The following is an 18,237-nucleotide window of genomic DNA, read 5'->3' as shown; positions in this document are numbered from 1 at the left end:
ACAGAAGTCGACCTTTAAAATAACAGTCATGGGGCTCACCAAATTGATAACAGATTTCCTATCAAAGTTCAAAGTCCCCTTCCACTGTTGTTTGCCATAAAGGCTTTGAGAATGTGTACTTACTGTCGAAATTCTTCCATGTCCTTGCTGTCAAAGAAGCCTAAAAAATTCCCTGTTGTCAAAGAAATCTCAAGAAACTGCAGGCCAAAGAAATTGATCCTTCTCAAATTGGTGATGAGATGGCTGCACAACTTTTACACAAAGAGAGCTCTCGCAAGGATCTCTCTATTGTGAAAATATGCAGATGGACTTTCGTAAGATCCCCACTGTATTAAGTGTTGTGAGTGCCTTGCAGGTGTTCATAGACACACTCGATGAAAATAATGCAGGTGCTCTTGAGTAACAAACAGAAGGACAAAGATATTCCATAGGTTTATGTACAAAAAGAAAACTATTTTCTTGTCAGACCAAAACTTCTCCAAGTCAAGCACAAGAGAATTAATTTGCACCCCACAATTTCCCTGGAGCTTTGGAGCCTTTAACAAATAAAGAAGAAAATGAAGGCACAAGTGGGCAGCAAGCCTTTCTCTGGCGTCCTGCAGGCCAAGCTAAATGAGACTTTGCCCCAGCAAAAGCTCCTGTCACAAATCAAGGAAGGAATGCACTGCTGTTGCTTAGTGAAAAAGTAGAGCAAGAAAGTGGTGGAGAGTTTGTTGCTTAGTGAGGATGTGATAATAGCAAACCCAAAGCCCAACCAATTGGTTTTGCTGGACATGCAGAGACTCGCATCTTCCCAGCCAAATATCCAAAAATGGTAAAAGAAGGATGAAGGGCAAGTGGGTCATCTTCCAAATTCAAGTGTTCAAACAGGATAACAACTCCCACATTGTCCATTCTCATGTGCTAGAAAATACCAGTTAACAAATAATTGATATAACCCTCAAATAAAGTTTGATAGACCCTTTCCTCAAATCAAAATTGGTCCGTCCAAAATTCCATTCAAAATAAAAACGTATCAATTAGCAAATAATTGATACGAAAATTCCAAATTTCTCAAATGGTACAAAACTTTTTCAAATTTTCTCATGGGTCATCTGTCCGTGCAAATTTCAATGAGATCAAATTCAAATATCTCAAACTTACAAATTCTTTCAAGGGGTCATTCATTCCTTGAAAAGTCCAATCAAATTTTTTATGAACTACGTCCGGTTTAATTCCGCCAAGAATACGTAGGCAATTTGGAAATTCAATCCAAATACAACCGCAAGTCCGAATAAAATCTCTGGTGTCCCTTAACCAAATTCGCCCCAAACACTTTTCCAACCACAAATCAAATTGAATCCCTGGTCCAACCACATTCATCCAAATTTCATAAAATATTTCTTATACCACAAATTCTTTTAAGGGGTCATTCATTCCTTGAAAGTCCAATCAAATTATCTGAGAACTACAAAAGGCTTGATCCCCAAAATTGGGTATGTAGGCAGTCTAGGATTCCCTGGATGCAGCCGTAACATCAAATCAAATTCCATTATTTATTTCATTCTTCATATTGGAATCAAAGGGTTTTCTCTTTCCAAGGAGATTATAATTAAGAGATATCTTTATCTTGAATGGGTCGTACTCAATTAAAAATACGAACTCTTATTTGTAAATAAGAGTGAGATTATGTTGGGTGATTTTTTAATTTCTTTATTACATTTTTTATCTAATGGTTACAATAATTATTTATTTGACATATCGGGTGGACTGTAAAACTGTGTAAATGACAAATTGCCACATCAGCCATCAAATTTAAATTTGATGTTTGATATTTGAGATCTCCCTTAGAGATGCTCTTATACCTCATATCCAATACCCATCAATCGGGACACAGATTAGAGACACTAATGCCAACGAAGGTTTACTTATCATTTTAAATCCAATGTAATCAAATGCAATCTAATCCTACCCATAATCAAATCAAATTCTAGTCACCAAACATAGTATAAAATCGGCGGGCGAAATGATAAGCATTATATGAGGATAAAATGATAATAATTATCCTCATATAATGCGTTAGCTTTTGTATACCACTATATTTCAGTATTACTTGACACATTTAGCATTTGTTCTAGCAGTTTGATCAATTTTCTATTCATTGTATTGACAGAGAAGTCAATATGGTTGCTGACTTTTTAGCTAAGAAGGGACAATTGCATGATAATACTTATTTGTATATAGTATAACAATTTTTCATATTGATATTAGTTTTTCGTGTTGAGTTTGATTTATATGGTTGTAAGATTCATTGCAGATCTTCTATGTAATATTTTAGGTTTATTATCACAAAACGTTCCTAAGGTTTACCAAACTATCAAATTGCATCCTTAATGTTTTTTTGTGTCACTCGTGGTCCTCAAGGTTAGTATGTGCAATCACAAATGGTCCCTGCCATTAGGTTCCATCAAAAACTCTTTTGATTTGCTGACTTGGCATATATATATATATATATATATAACAAAACATCCATGAGGTTCACACACCTATCACAAATTGTCCCTACGAATTTTTTTAATTTTTTAGTTTAAAATATATATTATATTTTAAATACATGTGACACTATATTGGACTCCATATATATGCCACATCAACGAATTAATGGAGTTTTTTTAAAAATAATTTAAAATTCATAAAATTAAAAATTTTAAAAACTAAGAGTTTAGGGTTCATAAATGGTCCTTTAGATTAAAATCCTTCTATAAATGATTTTTTCATTTATAAATAATTAAAAAAAAGGAAATCAAAATTTTATTAATTTTAAAATTTTCGTAGGTACCATTTGTGATAGGTGTGTAAACCTCAGGAATGTTTTGTGATATATATATGTCACGTCAGCAAACTAACAGAGTTTTTGAAGGAACCTAACGGTATGGACCATTTGTGATCGCTCATATTAACCTTGAGGACTACGAGTGACACAAAAAAACATTAATGATGAAATCTAATAGTTTCGTAAACTTTAGGAACGTTTTTTGATAATAAGCCAATACACATTTTACAAAATTTATATTATAACTTAGGTAAATTTATCCACAAATGGGAAAACTAATTACCGACTGATTTGAAATTCAACGGTGGGAGATCTTTCACCATCACAGTCGAAGGGCCCGAAGAAGCATGCGCGCAAAAGGTCATCCTTTCATCAAATCTAACTTGCAACTGTTGCTGTCGTCTCGTGACTCTTGTCCTCGTCAGGTTCTACGTTGTTCTATTGTGCGCGAATCACTAGCGATAAATTGAGCAAACGTTGAAATGAAATGACCAAATAACCCCTCCGCAAAATATGCATTTTGCGAGTTGCTCCATGTGCTCGAATTCGATCTGAAAAAGAAAGGAAAAAAAGTCTGAGCTAGCTGGAGAGCGAATACGGAGAAAGAAAGAGACAGAGAGAGATTGGATCTCCAAATTCGAGTGGAAAATGGCGGCATTTATCAAACTCGAGGATTCCCCAATGTTTCAGAAGCAGGTGATAAATATTTACATATTCGGATTTCGTGTTTTGAGAAAAGTTTCAACCCCTAAAATTATATGAATTTGGAGATGAAATCATCGCACTACTCTCACTGTAAATAGCTCCGTTCTCTCGGATTTTATGTGCAATACTTTTAATGTAGAAATAAATATTTTCAGCTGACAACGAGCTTTACTGGCTTGCAACGGAATTTTTGACTTTGAATTACTATGTATATATTTAATTCAAGATTAAGCAACTTGTAGCATAAAACATGAAACAAGGCATGAATTCTTAAAATTTATCATACCTGAGAGCAATAATGGTGGTGGGTGTAGTTTACTTTTTTCATTTATTTTGTGACCTTGTTCAATTTGATGACCAACTCTAGTAAAATATAAGAATACAAGTTAAATTTTGTAGTATGTTAGCTTTAGAACAGATATATTCTCTAGAACAGACTTGTTGATGTTGTGGATGTCTCTCGTGTTCTTCAATGATATCAAAATGATCGGTTTGCCTTCTTCAACAGATATATTCTCTAGAACAGACAGCCGATGAGTTGAAAGATCGCTGCCAAAAATTATACAAAGGGTGTAAGAAGTTTATGTAAGTGTTTACGATGTTTCCCATCTATTTGTGTAGAACCTCAGGAGTTTATAATAGTTATTATTGAAAAAAACCTACTACCAAGAAGTAAACATCAAATAAATATCACATATGTAAAAAGTGTAGGAGTTTGGTTGAATAAGGGTGAATACCCTAATGTTAACAAAGACTCCAAAGTTTGCTTAGTGTTAAGTGGGCAACACCTCGTTTAGTTGCAGAAAATCTTGCTTGTTAGAAAGGCTGCTTTTGGTCGGCATTAGAGTTGGTAGCAGTTAGCAGAATCTTTGATGTCACTGCATTCTCAGTTATTGAACTGAAGTGAATTTCTTTCCTTTGTTTCATCCTTCAAGTTTATTTTTGTGATTATCTATTGCATTTCAATATTTATAAACAAAGTCTCTACCCATTAGCAGGATAGACAATAAGTGGCACCAGTAGATGTTCTTTTTTTATTTCGATCCCTATTAAAGTCTTATCTTTAACAATTAAACTTAAAGTCATTGGCAGAGGCAAGTTTTGATTCTTGTCTTTGTTTTTCTCACAGGGCGGCTCTCGGAGAAGCATGTAATGGAGACACCACTTTTGCAGATTCTTTGGAAGCATTTGGTGGTGGACTGGATGATCCTGTTAGCGTATCCATAGGAGGTTGTTGGGATTCATAATTGTATTCTGCTTTACGTACTTATTTTTCCAGAAAAATGTATAGAAACCATAAAGGTGCATAGGATGAAATGACAATAATGATTTCTAATTTTTCAATTTAGTGTTTTTAAATACAAAATGGTTTTAATTGTAGTCAATGATGTATTTAGTCTAATTTTATTCTGTGAAAGAGAAATGAGAAATTTTTGTATCTTAAGCTGTAATTGTGGTGTAATTTTAGTATAACACGGAAAGGGAAAGAGAACTTCTCATATACTAAATTTAAAACAAGGAAAGATCTTCAGTTCAACTGGATTACATTCTTTTCCGAGTTGCTAGTTGATTATTGCTTTCAATTTTTGTCCTTTAGTTTTTCTTTGAGTTGACAGTTAAGTTCCAAACTATATATATGTATATAGTTTAACTTGCTTTTTATGTGATATTTTATTCCAGGTCCAGTAATGTCCAAATTCGTTACTGCATTTCAAGAGCTTGCCACTTATAAAGAGCTTCTTCGCTTCCAAGTGAGTCATTAGGTAGCCAATCAATGGAATAATCTTTCTTAATATGTTACATGGTGAAAGTGAGGCATGCTTTCTATGTGTTTTGTAATGGTCACTCAAAATGGCAGCACATGGTTTGGTGAGGTTGATGTACATATGGGGTTCGACCATTCCCAGACAAACCAAATAGAAAATATAGATTTAAGAGTAACATTATACGGAAATCTCTTTTCTTTTTCTTTCTCTTTTCTAAATATTTGGTGGGAAAATTATGGATTACAGGTAGAGCATGTGTTGGTTGATCGGTTGATGAACTTTATGACAGTTGATATGCAAGATGCAAAGGTAATTCTTTGTTCCTTTTTTAGCTTCTACGATAATTATGCTAATGGAAATTGGTGCAGGCATTGTGGTAGTAAGATAGATGACTAAGCGTAAATTGTGATGAAGTTCTCAAAACTTTTGCTTTCTTTTTCTTACAAGCTTTTCTCTTAATTTTGCAGGAGTCCCGACGTCGCTTTGACAAAGCTATACATGGTTATGATCAGGTATTGTAGATCTCCATGAAAATTTTCTACTTGTGTGATTATATGATACGGGGCAATGATATTAATTCGATTTATACTTTCTTATATTATAGCTTTGGTCCCTAAGAAGGGAAGCTTCTAGTTGCTTGGTTCTACCTAAATGCCGTTGGGTCTGGGTTTTATAGATTGGGATCTGTGTGGACATCATTAAAATTGTTTTTTTGTATGGATGATGAGCCAAAAAATTATACATATTGGGGTTTGAAACTGTCCATGTATGCGCATTTACTTCGGCGTCTTATATTTTCTGTTTGTATTTTTTGTCCAGTTTTCCACTTCGTCTCACGTTTAAATCTCAGGCACTTGAGTTGATATCTAATGAAGTTGCATAAAATTTTGTTTTACTCAATGTCAGGCACGGGAAAAGTTTGTGTCCTTAAAGAAGAATACACGGGGAGACATTGTAGCAGAACTAGAGGAGGTGTGTGCCTGTTACTTCAGTAATTTCTTGTCTAGACAGTAGACACCCTCTTATCGGAAAAATTGAGGAGCTCACCATCCTTTATTCATGACAGGATCTACAAAATTCAAAATCAACATTCGAGAAGAGCCGCTTTAACCTAGTATGTCTTTCTATGTTTGCAGATCTCTTTTGCATGTGTCATGCATTTTTTCCTTAATTATTTCTGCTTGTAATGACCTTTCTCTGTGATTTTAAGGACTGCAGGTAAACTCACTAATGAATATTGAATCAAAAAAGAAGTACGAGTTTTTGGAATCTATTAGTGCAATCATGGATGCTCATCTGAGATACTTTAAGCTGGTCTGTTTGTGCAATCATTAGATTTTATCTTCTTTACATGTGAATGTATGTCATTTTGACAGCTGAGAAGAATAATTTTTTTGTAATGGTTAGGGATACGAGTTATTCAGCCAAATGGAACCATATATTCACCAGGTATGAATGTAATTCCCTTTTCATTTGATAGTTATGGATTAATTAAAGGTTGGAGTTATTAATAATAAGAGAGGTGAAGTTTATCCTGCCTGTAAGCTGAATTACCATGCATTGGATTCAGCTAAAAAATTATCAATTAAGTTAAACTTTATAGAGATTTTTCCACCTACCAAACTAGAAGACCGACCCTCCTTATTTGGGATGCTGGATTCCATGAGTTTCTAAGAAACCCCTTTCCTCCATTCCAAGGAATGGGTATGGGATGCCTATAATTCAATTCTGCCAAACAAATATCTCCTGAGCGATGGATATCATTTACCATTTGTGCCTTGTGGAGTTTTGAACCTCGATCTTTGTGATTACAGTCAGTGCATCCTCGTGCCAACAACCCAAATGCTAGTAAAACTTGTTAGCCTAACTCCTTGACATTTGTTACATGAATACATTCATGCCAATGATGCATAGAACTCTCCCCCGACCCTCTTTTTCTTACTGTGTTTATTGGAGAAATATGGATTACCATCCAATAGAGTTTGACTAGATCTTCTTCTCTCACAATATTTTTAGGTATTGAATAATTATAGTTTAACAAGGTTTGATCTAATTTTTGGCAATTGGAAGTTTCATGTTAAAGTTGCACTCTATGTTTGAGTCAACCCATTGAACCTGACCTCATTTGATGATCTCATGTCACCCGTACATTCATGCCATGGGCAGAACCTTTTTATGGTTGCCATCTTTGACAATTATGTTTATTTAGTGTTTAGGGAGAGATAGTTTCAATTGATAATTAACTTATTTTCCTGAAATCAGGTGTTGACATATGCACAACAATCTAAAGAACAGTCCACCGTTGAGCAAGAGAAACTTCACAAAAGGATTCAGGAATTTAGAACACAAGCCGAGCTGGACAGTGTACGAGCGTCCAGTAATATTGAGCCTTCTGCAGCGGTTGATGGCAATCGTGCCTTTGGTTTGGCTTCTTACAAAAATATAGACGCAATCATGCAGTCCAGTGCAAATGGGAAGGTAATAGAATTGGTTGACGAATTTTTGCATGATTGCACCTTTTACTTCAATTTTTGCGATATGTAATGTTAGAATGTGTCTTCAATTTTTTACTTCTGAGAGTCTCCTATTATTTGTATTGTTGGAATTCAAGTTTTAATACGATTATATGTCACTTTATTGGTAGTATAGTTTTACTTCAAAGAAGAATAATCACATAATTCTTAATTTTGTTTCATATTTTAGGTCCAGACAATCAAGCAAGGATATCTATTGAAACGATCTTCAAGTTTAAGGGGAGATTGGAAGAGGAGGTTTTTCGTACTGAACAATCAAGGGTCTTTATTTTATTACAGAATTAAGGGTACCAAACCCATGGTGTGTTACCATTTTTTTTAAACTATAGTAAACCTTACTTTAATTAGAAAGAAAGATGCAAGAAAAGACATACAAGAAATTCATGTATGCTTAACATATACAAACCAGAGAATTACAAGAAAAATATTACAATTGGTTTAAGTTCAGAGCTGCCCAATAATTATGCTAAAGAGAAAATCCGTGGAATGCTTTGACAAATGAAGCCCATAAAGACACCAATAATCTACTTCTATCCCATAGAAAACCGACTTCCTCCACCTTATCTTCAAAGATTCTGTTATTTCTTTATTTCTTTTTTCCTTTTCTCGGAATCCCTTTCTCCTTACTATTCCATAAACTGAATAATATATTCTAACTAAACACAAAAAGAATAGAAAGCATGCTGGATATTATCCTCAGAAACCATCAGGCATTTATACAATTTTCTCGGCTAATTTTTATCTGTAAGTTTTGGATTCTGTATCTTTGAATGATCTTTAAATAACTATTTCATATATGTCATATTCCAGTGATAATGTTAGTTTTTGTTGCATGGACTCCTGATTTTTCTTTTTTCTTGCATCCGTTACCATCATAGGGCTCTCAATCACATCACTTCACGCGTTCACCTGAACATCACAGTGGTGTGTTTGGTAGATTTCGTTCAAGACATAGGGGACCGTCACTTAATGAGAACATTCTGGGCTGCCGTACTGTTGATCTGTGCACCTCAACAATTAAGATGGATGCAGAGGATACAGATCTTCGACTTTGCTTCAGAATAATATCCCCACTGAAAACTTACACATTGCAGGTAATTAGTTGATTGGCTGTTGGTTATTTCATTATGGTGCCGTATTGTAGAACTAAAAATTGTATGCATGGCTTAACTCATCTCAACTCTCAACATGACCATAATACCAACTACTTGAGGTAAGCTGCCAATAATTTGAAGGCACAAGACCTTGAAATCCTGAAACCAAGTTTATAATCCAAGAGCTCTAGTACTCCTATTTTGCTGTTGTAAGAAAGGTTATTTTGTTGCATTATCATTTCATCGTGCCACCGAGACAGTTCTGGAAACACAATGGTTGAAAGAGATAACTCTGCTAAGAAAAACACGAGAAAAAGCTACTAGGCTCATGTATAGCTTTTGGAAATAATAAGTTGATATATGATAGCATTTTCTCTTTATCTCATTCGGATGCCACATTTGTAAATGTGAGAATGTAGTTGAAGTTAACCGCAAAACTAGTTTAATGTTGATAAAAACAACTCACTGTCTCCCCCTTGCAGGCAGACAGGGTACTTTTTGCCTCAAGTCAATGATACTGAATAATCCCCTCCCTCCTCCCCACTCCCCAAGCAAAACCCAATTAAAAAGGCTGACTGAGTTTCAGGTTTGGTAGGGTCAAAAGGGTATGGACGCCAACAAGCATGCTCTGCCAAAGCACACCTCGCTTTGTCTGACTCCTGAAAGTTAAGATGAAGCAGATGAGTTGTCACTACAACTGGAAATGTGCACTAATGATAAATTGGAATGTTATTGCTCCAATGCATACTCATACCATCATCAAATCTTTACTTAAAACTGGTACTTATTTGGTCATTAGCCCCTTCCCATAGAGAGAAACTTGTGGTGCAAGAGTTCCTCCATGGTTAGCTTTCTATACTTGAACAGGAAAAAGATCTTGATAATGGACATTTTGATGAAAGGGGCTGTGTTTTTGTTAATTCGTGCAATTCATGTAAGCAAACAGGAGAGTCTCCTATAAAAGAGGATAATTGGCAACATAGTGAAATCTTAAAAAACAAGCGAAAACAGGGGGATGATTTAGGCTAAAGATAATTGGCAACATAATGAAATCTTAGCAAACTAGTACCTTTCATCGCTTGCACCCTTGCATTTTTTTCATTCCATCTGAATCAATAGCTGCATAATTGAAGTCCGGGACAGCATTCTGACAGGCAACATTTTCCATTCTGTTTTGGTCAGGCTGAAAATGATGCAGATAGGATGGATTGGATAAACAAAATAACAGGAGCTATTCAATCTCTTCTGAATTCTCAGTTTCTTGAACAGGTCCCTCCCTCGAAAGCTTTGTGACTATTCTGTATAACTAAAAATCAAGGCTTGCATGCAAGCATTGCGACTAACAAAGTTTCGTTGTATCTTATGCAGCCACATCCTAGAAACATGAATCTCAAGAGTAGTAAATCTGGTCTTGGCACATATGGTGTTCATCCACTAAATAGCAATGAAAGTAGAGAAGATACCATAAAATTCAACAGAATAGATTCTGTTTCTAGTATTCTCAGGGAAATCCCTGGAAATGATCTTTGTGCAGAGTGCAGTGCTCCTGAGCCTGATTGGGCATCTCTTAATCTTGGCATACTGGTGTGCATCGAATGTTCTGGTGTTCACCGGAATCTTGGTGTACATATTTCAAAGGTGCGCAAAGAAATGAAAAGTTGAGAACTGATTGTGTTTTGCTCTAGTGTAGATGTCTGCCAGCTTCCAGTTTATTAATAAGTTTTATTTTGTGTCATTTTCCTCTTGGCCTACCCTTCTATACGATTAATAATTTGGATTGTCTTTGTTATTTGCGAAAAGTTAGGGAAGTTAAAGCATTTAGAGTTGTGTTGGTGAAATCCTATTATTATGAATTTCTCTATACCAATTATTTTGAATTCTCGTTTAAGATCCCCCATTAAAAGATGACTTGTACTAATAACTGCAGGTGAGATCTTTAACATTAGATGTCAAGGTTTGGGAACCTACAATTGTGGACTTATTTCGCAACTTGGGTAATGCTTATTGTAACTCTGTATGGGAACGAACGCTTCTACTTGAGAATGAAAGGTAAGAATTCCAATTGTATTTTCAATATGGCCAGTGTTATCACATCACAGAATTTATTTAGAGTGGTGATTTCCCCACTCCAATTTTATCCACTTTCACTCCATTTTATAACTGAAAAAGGAGTGTAAGTGGATAAAATTGGAGTGAGGAAATCATTACCCTTTATTTATATTCTGAAAGAAAGAAAAAATTACTGTTGATTTCCACATTGAAGTTTATATGTGGAAGCTTAAAAGAAATGTAATCGAGGATGTTTTTATGGGTTTCAGTTTCTATTAATTCCACACCAGAAACTTGAATGTTAAGTGTAAGATGTTGAAACCCAATTATGAAGAATGTTAAGTTCATAACTATCAACAAATTCTCTAGTACAGTAATGGAATATGGAGTAGCTAGGTGCTTCATGGCATATATTTTTTTCTTCTATACAGTATGGATATATGGAGTAGCACGGTGTTTGGAATTTTTATGAATGGATACTTTTGTCCACAAAAAAGCATGCATGACCTTTCAAGTACTTTTAGCCTACAATTAAAAATAATAATTCACAAAGGACAGCTTCCTTTAATCCCTTCCGAACTGTTGGATTTATCTAAGCAATGTGCTTTGTTGTATTAGAAATTATGTATATCGCTGTGTAATTTATGTTGGGTGTAAATATTTTGCAGAGCGAATGGCTCAAAGGCCACTAGGGCTTCAATTTTAAAACCAGGCCCCGAAAATGCAATTCAGCATAAGGAAATATACATTCAAGCAAAGGTAATCCATGAAGTTCCTTTCCTCAATTCTATAATAGGAACATGCATATAAAATATGGAAAGAAAGAAAAAAAAAAAAAAACATTTGGAAAAATGCATATAGCTTGAAAGTTGCTTTAAGTTTTCTTGAAAATATTTTTGGTTACTATAACTGGAAAAATAAAGGATGGTGAATCTTAAGAACCAACTTTATCCAAAAGTTTCATATGATCCAAAACAGGGACAACTGTGTATGCTAGTTTGGTAGACACTAATATAGAAGTTTTTGTCCTTACAGTATCTTTTTCATTTGTATGTGTCTTTGTATTTTACTGTTTGAACACATATTCGTATCATCTTCCAATTTCCGTTGCATTCTGCATTCATCTCCCTATTACCTTCCAATTTCCCTGGTGTTGTGTGTTAATCGTGACATTTTTCTCATGTAATTAAGAACAAGGCTGTAATTTTTAATGTTAACAATAATTATCTTCTGTGCACAAGCAGTACGTAGAGAAAGTGATGGTTGTTAGAGAAGCTGTATCGGGCATGCCTCTTCTTGCAGCAAGCATATGGCAAGCAGTGAAGACTTGTAATTTACAAGAAGTCTATCGTCTTATTGTGATGTCAGATGTGAACATCATTGACACTACCTTTGATAACGTGGTGAGTGTTGATTTATATCACCATGCTGATGCACAAGACTTGGAGTCAGATTTTCACACAATGGAGATGAAACAGCACGATCCAGCAGCATGCGAGAGAATCAAGGATGCCAATGAGCCAGGGAACTGTCTTCAAGGTTGTTCATTACTGCATCTGGCTTGTGACTGTGGCAATCCAATGATGATTGAATTGTTGCTGCAATTTGGTGCCAACATAAATTTGCGTGATTTCCACGGAAGGACTCCTTTGCACCGCTGTATCTCCAGTGGGAACAACTCGTTGGCAAAGTTTCTACTTAGGAGGTAATGTATCTATTGGTGTTGAAAACTGTGTTTCATATGAAATTTTTTGATCCTTTCTTCATTCTTAGAATAAATCAGAAAACTTTTTGTCCGCTTGATAATAAGATGACTGTAACAGTTAATTTGAACTTGAACTAACTGATATCGTCTCATCTCAGTACTATTATGTTGATATAAGCAGCCCCTTCCATTTGCATGATCATTGTAACTTTTGTATGTTCAAATTCCTTTCAATTGGCTATTAAACAAGGGAACTTTTGAAGTAACTGATATCATCTTGGGTTAATGTTGTTAATAATGCCATGCCATGTACTAACATACTAGTTATGCAGAGGCGCACGCCCATCAATTCAAGATGGAGGAGGGCAAAGTGCACTGGAGAGAGCGATGGAGATGGGGGCAATTACAGATGAGGAGTTGTTTATAAAACTTTCTGAATCTGAGTGAAACAGAGAATTCCATCTCACGTGGTTTCTGGCTTCCATCTCACTTATGCTAATGCCGGAAAATCCATTTTGACTCGACTGACTCATATCATGAATAAAGCCTAATTCCTGTGTAAGAATAGAAGTCTTTCCCAGCTTCCTATCTGTTAATTTGTGTAGCTGGTTTTCACAAATTTTCTCTTTCATTTTCATCATTTGAGTAATGTATTCTATTTTATGAGAATTCTGAAGCCCAAAATACGATTAGATGCAATTTTTACATAATGTACCCTTAACTTCCTTTTGTCAGATAGACCTTTTAGTTATGAATTTCATTGGGATTCATATCAAAAAATAATACCCACACATACGTTTACTATGTAACCGTCGAACTACCCAATTTTACGAATACAATACTACATATTAAAAAATAATGCCCGCACTTGGCATCTCTCTCGTCTTCTTCATCAAAAATTTCTCCAAACGCATACTGCAACTTCAAAATTGGATCACTATTACAAATGCAACTGTTAAATTGCAACTGCAGGATCTTTGGTTGACTGCTTCACAAACTATTTGAATCCGGTTCTATTGTTGATCGTAACCCGCCACGAATCATCATTTGGGAGTAAAATTCAGCATGTTCCTGACAACCAAAACAAAGTACTGCTATCAATTTCCTTTTTCTTTTGTGCTTTGTAAGATTGCTATTAAAATTATTTGAACAAATTACACGAAAGAACAAAATGTAGCAAAAAAGTGGAACTAGTTTTTAATCTTATGATCCCTTTCCCAACCCTCCTATTATATAATCGTCGTAGCTACCAATCAAGACAGCATTGTCTATCAGTCAAGCTAAGTGCTATTAGATTCCCCCATGTAATGTGAAAACATCCATTTTTGTTTTTCATTTCTGGGTAGGGGCCAAGAAACCAAGAAACCCAAAAGAAACTAACAATGAAGATGCAAGAATTAAAAGAAACTTGACCAAAGAGTTGTATTTATGCAAAGCTATGCTACAATAGATACACTAGAGAATTTACCTTTACTGTAACGATAACGACAGCAATCCCGTTTTCCCTTGATTTAAGAAATAGTCCTCTTGCATCATCAGGGGTAACAGATGGAACAACTTGGGGCACGACCTTTGCAACTACAAAAGAACACAAAAATGATCTCAGATTTTTATCAAAATTACATCCTTCCTTTGTCCTCCTGATGATAGCAGCACCTCCTTCCTTCATGAATAAGGCTGGAGAGTGCCATCAAAAATTCAATCTCCAAACCAAGGAGTACATTAAGTCTTGCAGTAAAAAAAGTCTGGTAGAGTTGTATATATCAATGTCATGTATATGTAGGAAAAGGAAATTACCTAATTTCTCAGTGTGGCGAACATCATCAACCAGCAAAACTCTGTAACTATCCCCACTCCCAATACCTCTCTTGTCCTTGAGTCGTCCAATATCTCCTCCTGTAATTACAACATTAAACAAAGGCAGAAGAATAGTGCAGTGCAGTGCTACATTGCAATTCGGTTTTCTAATATGTTTTTCTCCCCCTCTTCATAACAAATCTCAACTATTGAATACAAAACAAAAATCCCAGATGAGAAAAATCAAGACAGTTGAAGGATAAATGATAAAGTAGGTACCTTGTTCAAGCTGGGTAGCAGGGTCAAATTGGGATTGGTCAAACTTTGGGCGCTCCAAGACCCCAGCACCACCCTTGGAAGACCCAAACCTGGCCTTCACAGCCATGCCATTGCCACCTCTCCATCTTTCTTGGCCTTCCTTGACACCCAGAATCCTAGAACAACTACGACTTGGGGACGGAGGAGGAGGGAAACCAACAATCTTGGTCAGGGAAAACGACGACGTAGTAGTTGCTCCTCCTGTAAGAGCCATGTTCATTTCTGCTAGCCTGGTAGTAGCTTGAGTTGAGGGGAAAACAAGAACACACAAAGAAAGAAAGGAAGGAAGGAACTAGGAGATGACAAAGTTTGTTTCTCAATTCTCAGGAAGAGTTTTTATACAGGTCCTAATTTTTCACTGGATATAGGGCCTGTAAAAATTATTGCAAATGAGTGATCGGTATTCAATTGCATCCGCTGATTTTCTTTTCAGAAGTCTCTAGATACTTCTCTCCTCTATTTTGTCCTTTTGCTTAGTTTTTAATTTTTCTATTTTCGAAGTGCGATGATCCGTTTTAGACATTTAGAACAAAGTCCAGGTCCAATTAAGCCCATCGTTTCTTGCCAAGCTTAGCCCATCCCAATCCGACCCAATCCGACCCATCCCAATCCGACCCCCCCATCCCGGAGTCTATGACCGTCAAATTCTCAGGCCACAACACAAGGACAAAACGGGAACTTGGGGAACCCCATCCATCCAGACCATCTCTTATTTCTTTCGCTTCTTCTTGTTGGCTTCGTCGACCTGGTACTGTACTGGTATGTACTTTTAGGGTTTCCTTTTTCTGTTTCGGTTTCCATTTCCTTCTGTTTTGCCTGTTTTCTCGGGAACCAAGCGGAATTAAGAGTTCGCATTAGGTGCATTGTTAATTTGTTAGGGTTCTGATTTAAGTAAAACACTGGAACTGAGTCTAGAGCTATGCGTATTAATCACCCCTTTTTGTTTTCGCTTTTGATAACAATCAAAATTAATCGCCTCAGTTGTTTGGGATTGTTGAATCGATTAGTAATACAAGTTAATATGATAATTTCATTTTAAAAGATTGAGTAGCTAACTGAATAATTTTAGGGTTAAATTTTTGGATGCCATCTCATATTTTTTTCAACCATTAATGAATTTATAGGTTAGTTTAGTTGAGAGAAAAAGAAATGGTGGGAGTTGCTCCAGAATCAGATGATGGAAGTAGGAGACGTTTACCACAGTGGATGGTGGGCATATCTTCTGCTGGCCAGGCAAGGAAGCCTAGTAATGGTAAAGAGGAAGGACCTGCCTCTTATGAAACTGAAACATTGGGAGAAAACTCACATGTTCTTGTAAAATGTGAGACAAAGAGAAGAAAAAGAAAATCAACTAAACAAGATGCAGACTATGAAGCTAATGTTCCAGAAAACAAGTGTAGTGGACTTGGGAGAAGAAAAGTGCAGGAGTCTGGTGCTCCAGAGAGACAAAAAGCAAAGGAAACACTGGGGGAGAACTCACGTGTTCTTGTAAAATGTGAGACAAAAAGAAGAAAAAGAAACTCAAATGAACAGGATGCAGAATGTGATGGAACTTTTCCTGAGAAGAATTGTAATGGACATGGGAGAAGAAAAGTTCAGGAATCTGATGCTCCGAAGAAGGAAAAAGCAAAGGGTTCCAGCTGTGGAAGTGATGAAGAACTAGAAGTCCGGACTTGGACTGATGATGATGTTGAACTGACAGTGGAGGATTTAGTGATCATTGCTGAAGAGGTGATTTGCTCTTACTTTAATATTGAAGGGAATTGATTTTGATCTTTTCTGTTCTTACATCTGTGATATATTGCTATGGTTTCTATTCATAAACAAGATATTATGATATATTCTACAATTTTATACTTGAACACCAACTTGAGAAAATTACTTCACTATTTATGGCTGACGATTGTTTAGATTGACTTAGAGAAATATCATGTTGATAAGTACACGAGATAGAAGTCTAAAGTTGCTATCTTTATCATGCAGTATATTAGAGCTGATGGGAATATAAATCAAGAAGAAGAAGCATCAAACCAAGAATGTGAATCAGACAGCAGATTTCCAGAAATAGTCTCTTCCGGTAATGAGTTAGAAGATTCTGCTGATGCCCAAATTTGTAATCGAAGATCACTCATCGCAGATACAACTACTTTTAAGCCGAACAGGAGTTTGGCAAGTAAAGGAATTGGCTTAAATTCAGGTGGAACAGGGGATCCTGCTCAGGACATGCTGGATCTGTTTTTAGGCCCCTTGATGAAGAAAACCGTCGAGAAGGAGAGTGAGAGTCGATTTTTGACAGAGGATGTGACATTTGCCCATGAAATCATTAGAGAAAGTGATAGTAATGTTGTTATAGAAGGAATTGCCCCCATAATGAAGAAGAAGAGCAGTCTCAAAGACAAGGTGGCGATGTTTCTTGACTGAATCAGGTATCTTAAACTGTTAATAGTACAATGAAGTGAGAAGAAGTTTTAGATGATACATAATACTGAAGAGTGATCAGATGCATCGATCAGTCTTCTTCGCTTCATCTCGCCACAGATGCTGCTCAGCTAGGTATTTCTTTGCCACTATTGACCTTGGTTTGTAACCAAAACTCTAGGATTCTTGGATAAAGTGTATTGCATACAATACTATCTGACTGCTTAGAAGTTGGCATACAACAACACTGATATTTTCTGTAATAAGATACACTTAACTTAGGCAGACATTTCTAAAGAGCTGCCCACTTTTAATCTTAAAGATAAAACTACTCCAATTATTACGATCATAATTGTTTGTACTTTCCCAATCTCTCTTTTACCTGACAGACTTGAGGTTAACTTGCCCTTAGTAATATCAATATTTTGTTCTGCAGCAGGCTCTTATGTATTCTATGCAATGGTAAATATTAATCAGCAGCAGGTATAGAGTTTCCATGGTCTGATCTGATGATGCTTAGGGTTTGAGCTTGGAGGTTGTAGAAATTCAATGTGACGGCAACCGCCAACATGGGAGATGGCTTCTTTTCAAAAGGTTTATTATCTGCAACCGCCGACGTATGAAGATAGTACAATTTCTTCTTCTTTTTTCTGTTTCAAGGGCTTATCATGTTACCCTGTTAATTATGTCTTGTGTGATTTGTGTTTTGTGGTGTCTTTTCCGTGTGTTGACCGAGATCCGAGATGTTTACGGCTGTCATTCTGGTTGGTGTAAAAAGTAAGTAGTGATTTGATCTTGATTCCATGGTTGGCACCATAATTGGCTTATCTCCTACGTGTTGTTACTATTTCATTTCATTCTTTTTCATGTGTGAAAATCTTTTCCCCAATGGCAATAGCCAATAGCTGCGTTGGTGTTTTCTAAGTTTGTGTGATTGGATAAGCCTTTGTTGCTTCCCAAATCACATCTTTGTTTATTTCATCTTTCAACGTTCAACTTTATCTCATAGTCATATCCTATGTTAGTAAAAGTACCAAAG

The 18,237-nt window shown here is 35.9% G+C and overlaps 3 protein-coding genes across 9 annotated transcripts; 2 read left to right on the top strand and 1 right to left on the bottom strand.

The window, feature by feature from the left end:
• The first annotated feature begins 3,309 nt into the window (after window positions 1–3,309).
• LOC117616134 (ADP-ribosylation factor GTPase-activating protein AGD2-like) lies at window positions 3,310–13,399 on the top strand. Of its 5 annotated transcripts, XM_034345354.1 has the most exons (19): window positions 3,310–3,508; window positions 4,026–4,102; window positions 4,647–4,747; window positions 5,198–5,268; window positions 5,530–5,592; window positions 5,751–5,795; window positions 6,190–6,255; window positions 6,350–6,397; window positions 6,502–6,597; window positions 6,691–6,732; window positions 7,546–7,761; window positions 7,987–8,118; window positions 8,696–8,911; window positions 10,094–10,180; window positions 10,280–10,549; window positions 10,839–10,960; window positions 11,629–11,719; window positions 12,205–12,665; window positions 12,998–13,399. In XM_034345354.1, exons 1-19 carry the CDS (start codon window positions 3,461–3,463, stop codon window positions 13,110–13,112), a joined length of 2,367 nt encoding a protein of 788 aa, XP_034201245.1. In that variant the 5' UTR covers window positions 3,310–3,460; the 3' UTR covers window positions 13,113–13,399. The 5 variants fall into 5 exon arrangements, with proteins under 5 accessions (XP_034201245.1, XP_034201248.1, XP_034201249.1 ...); XM_034345356.1 differs by lacking the exon at window positions 4,026–4,102 and having other exon boundaries at window positions 3,381–3,508; XM_034345357.1 differs by lacking the exons at window positions 10,094–10,180; window positions 10,280–10,549 and having other exon boundaries at window positions 3,352–3,508.
• A 14-nt stretch (window positions 13,400–13,413) lies between these two features.
• Window positions 13,414–15,185, bottom strand: LOC117616137 (ATP-dependent Clp protease adapter protein CLPS1, chloroplastic-like). The gene is made up of 4 exons (XM_034345360.1): window positions 14,742–15,185; window positions 14,463–14,561; window positions 14,134–14,243; window positions 13,414–13,736 (listed from the first exon to the last, which is right to left on the bottom strand). Exons 1-4 carry the CDS (start codon window positions 14,998–15,000, stop codon window positions 13,656–13,658), a joined length of 549 nt encoding a protein of 182 aa, XP_034201251.1. The 5' UTR covers window positions 15,001–15,185; the 3' UTR covers window positions 13,414–13,655.
• A 113-nt stretch (window positions 15,186–15,298) lies between these two features.
• On the top strand, window positions 15,299–18,199 carry LOC117616136. Of its 3 annotated transcripts, none has more exons than XR_004584107.1 (4): window positions 15,299–15,539; window positions 15,905–16,511; window positions 16,764–17,333; window positions 17,638–18,199. XR_004584107.1 is itself a non-coding variant. In XM_034345359.1 (3 exons), the coding sequence occupies exons 2-3, from the start codon at window positions 15,930–15,932 to the stop codon at window positions 17,199–17,201; spliced, it is 1,020 nt and encodes a 339-aa protein (XP_034201250.1). In that variant the 5' UTR covers window positions 15,299–15,539; window positions 15,905–15,929; the 3' UTR covers window positions 17,202–17,544. The 3 variants fall into 3 exon arrangements, 1 of the variants encoding a protein (XP_034201250.1); XR_004584106.1 differs by having other exon boundaries at window positions 17,635–18,199; XM_034345359.1 differs by lacking the exon at window positions 17,638–18,199 and having other exon boundaries at window positions 16,764–17,544.
• Window positions 18,200–18,237: the final 38 nt, after the last annotated feature.

The sequence above is a fragment of the Prunus dulcis genome, chromosome 1, assembly GCF_902201215.1.
Source record: "Prunus dulcis chromosome 1, ALMONDv2, whole genome shotgun sequence".
NCBI lineage: Eukaryota > Viridiplantae > Streptophyta > Magnoliopsida > Rosales > Rosaceae > Prunus > Prunus dulcis.
The sequence above is the reverse complement of the archived record's forward strand: the minus strand, read 5'-3'. Positions and strand labels throughout refer to the sequence as shown.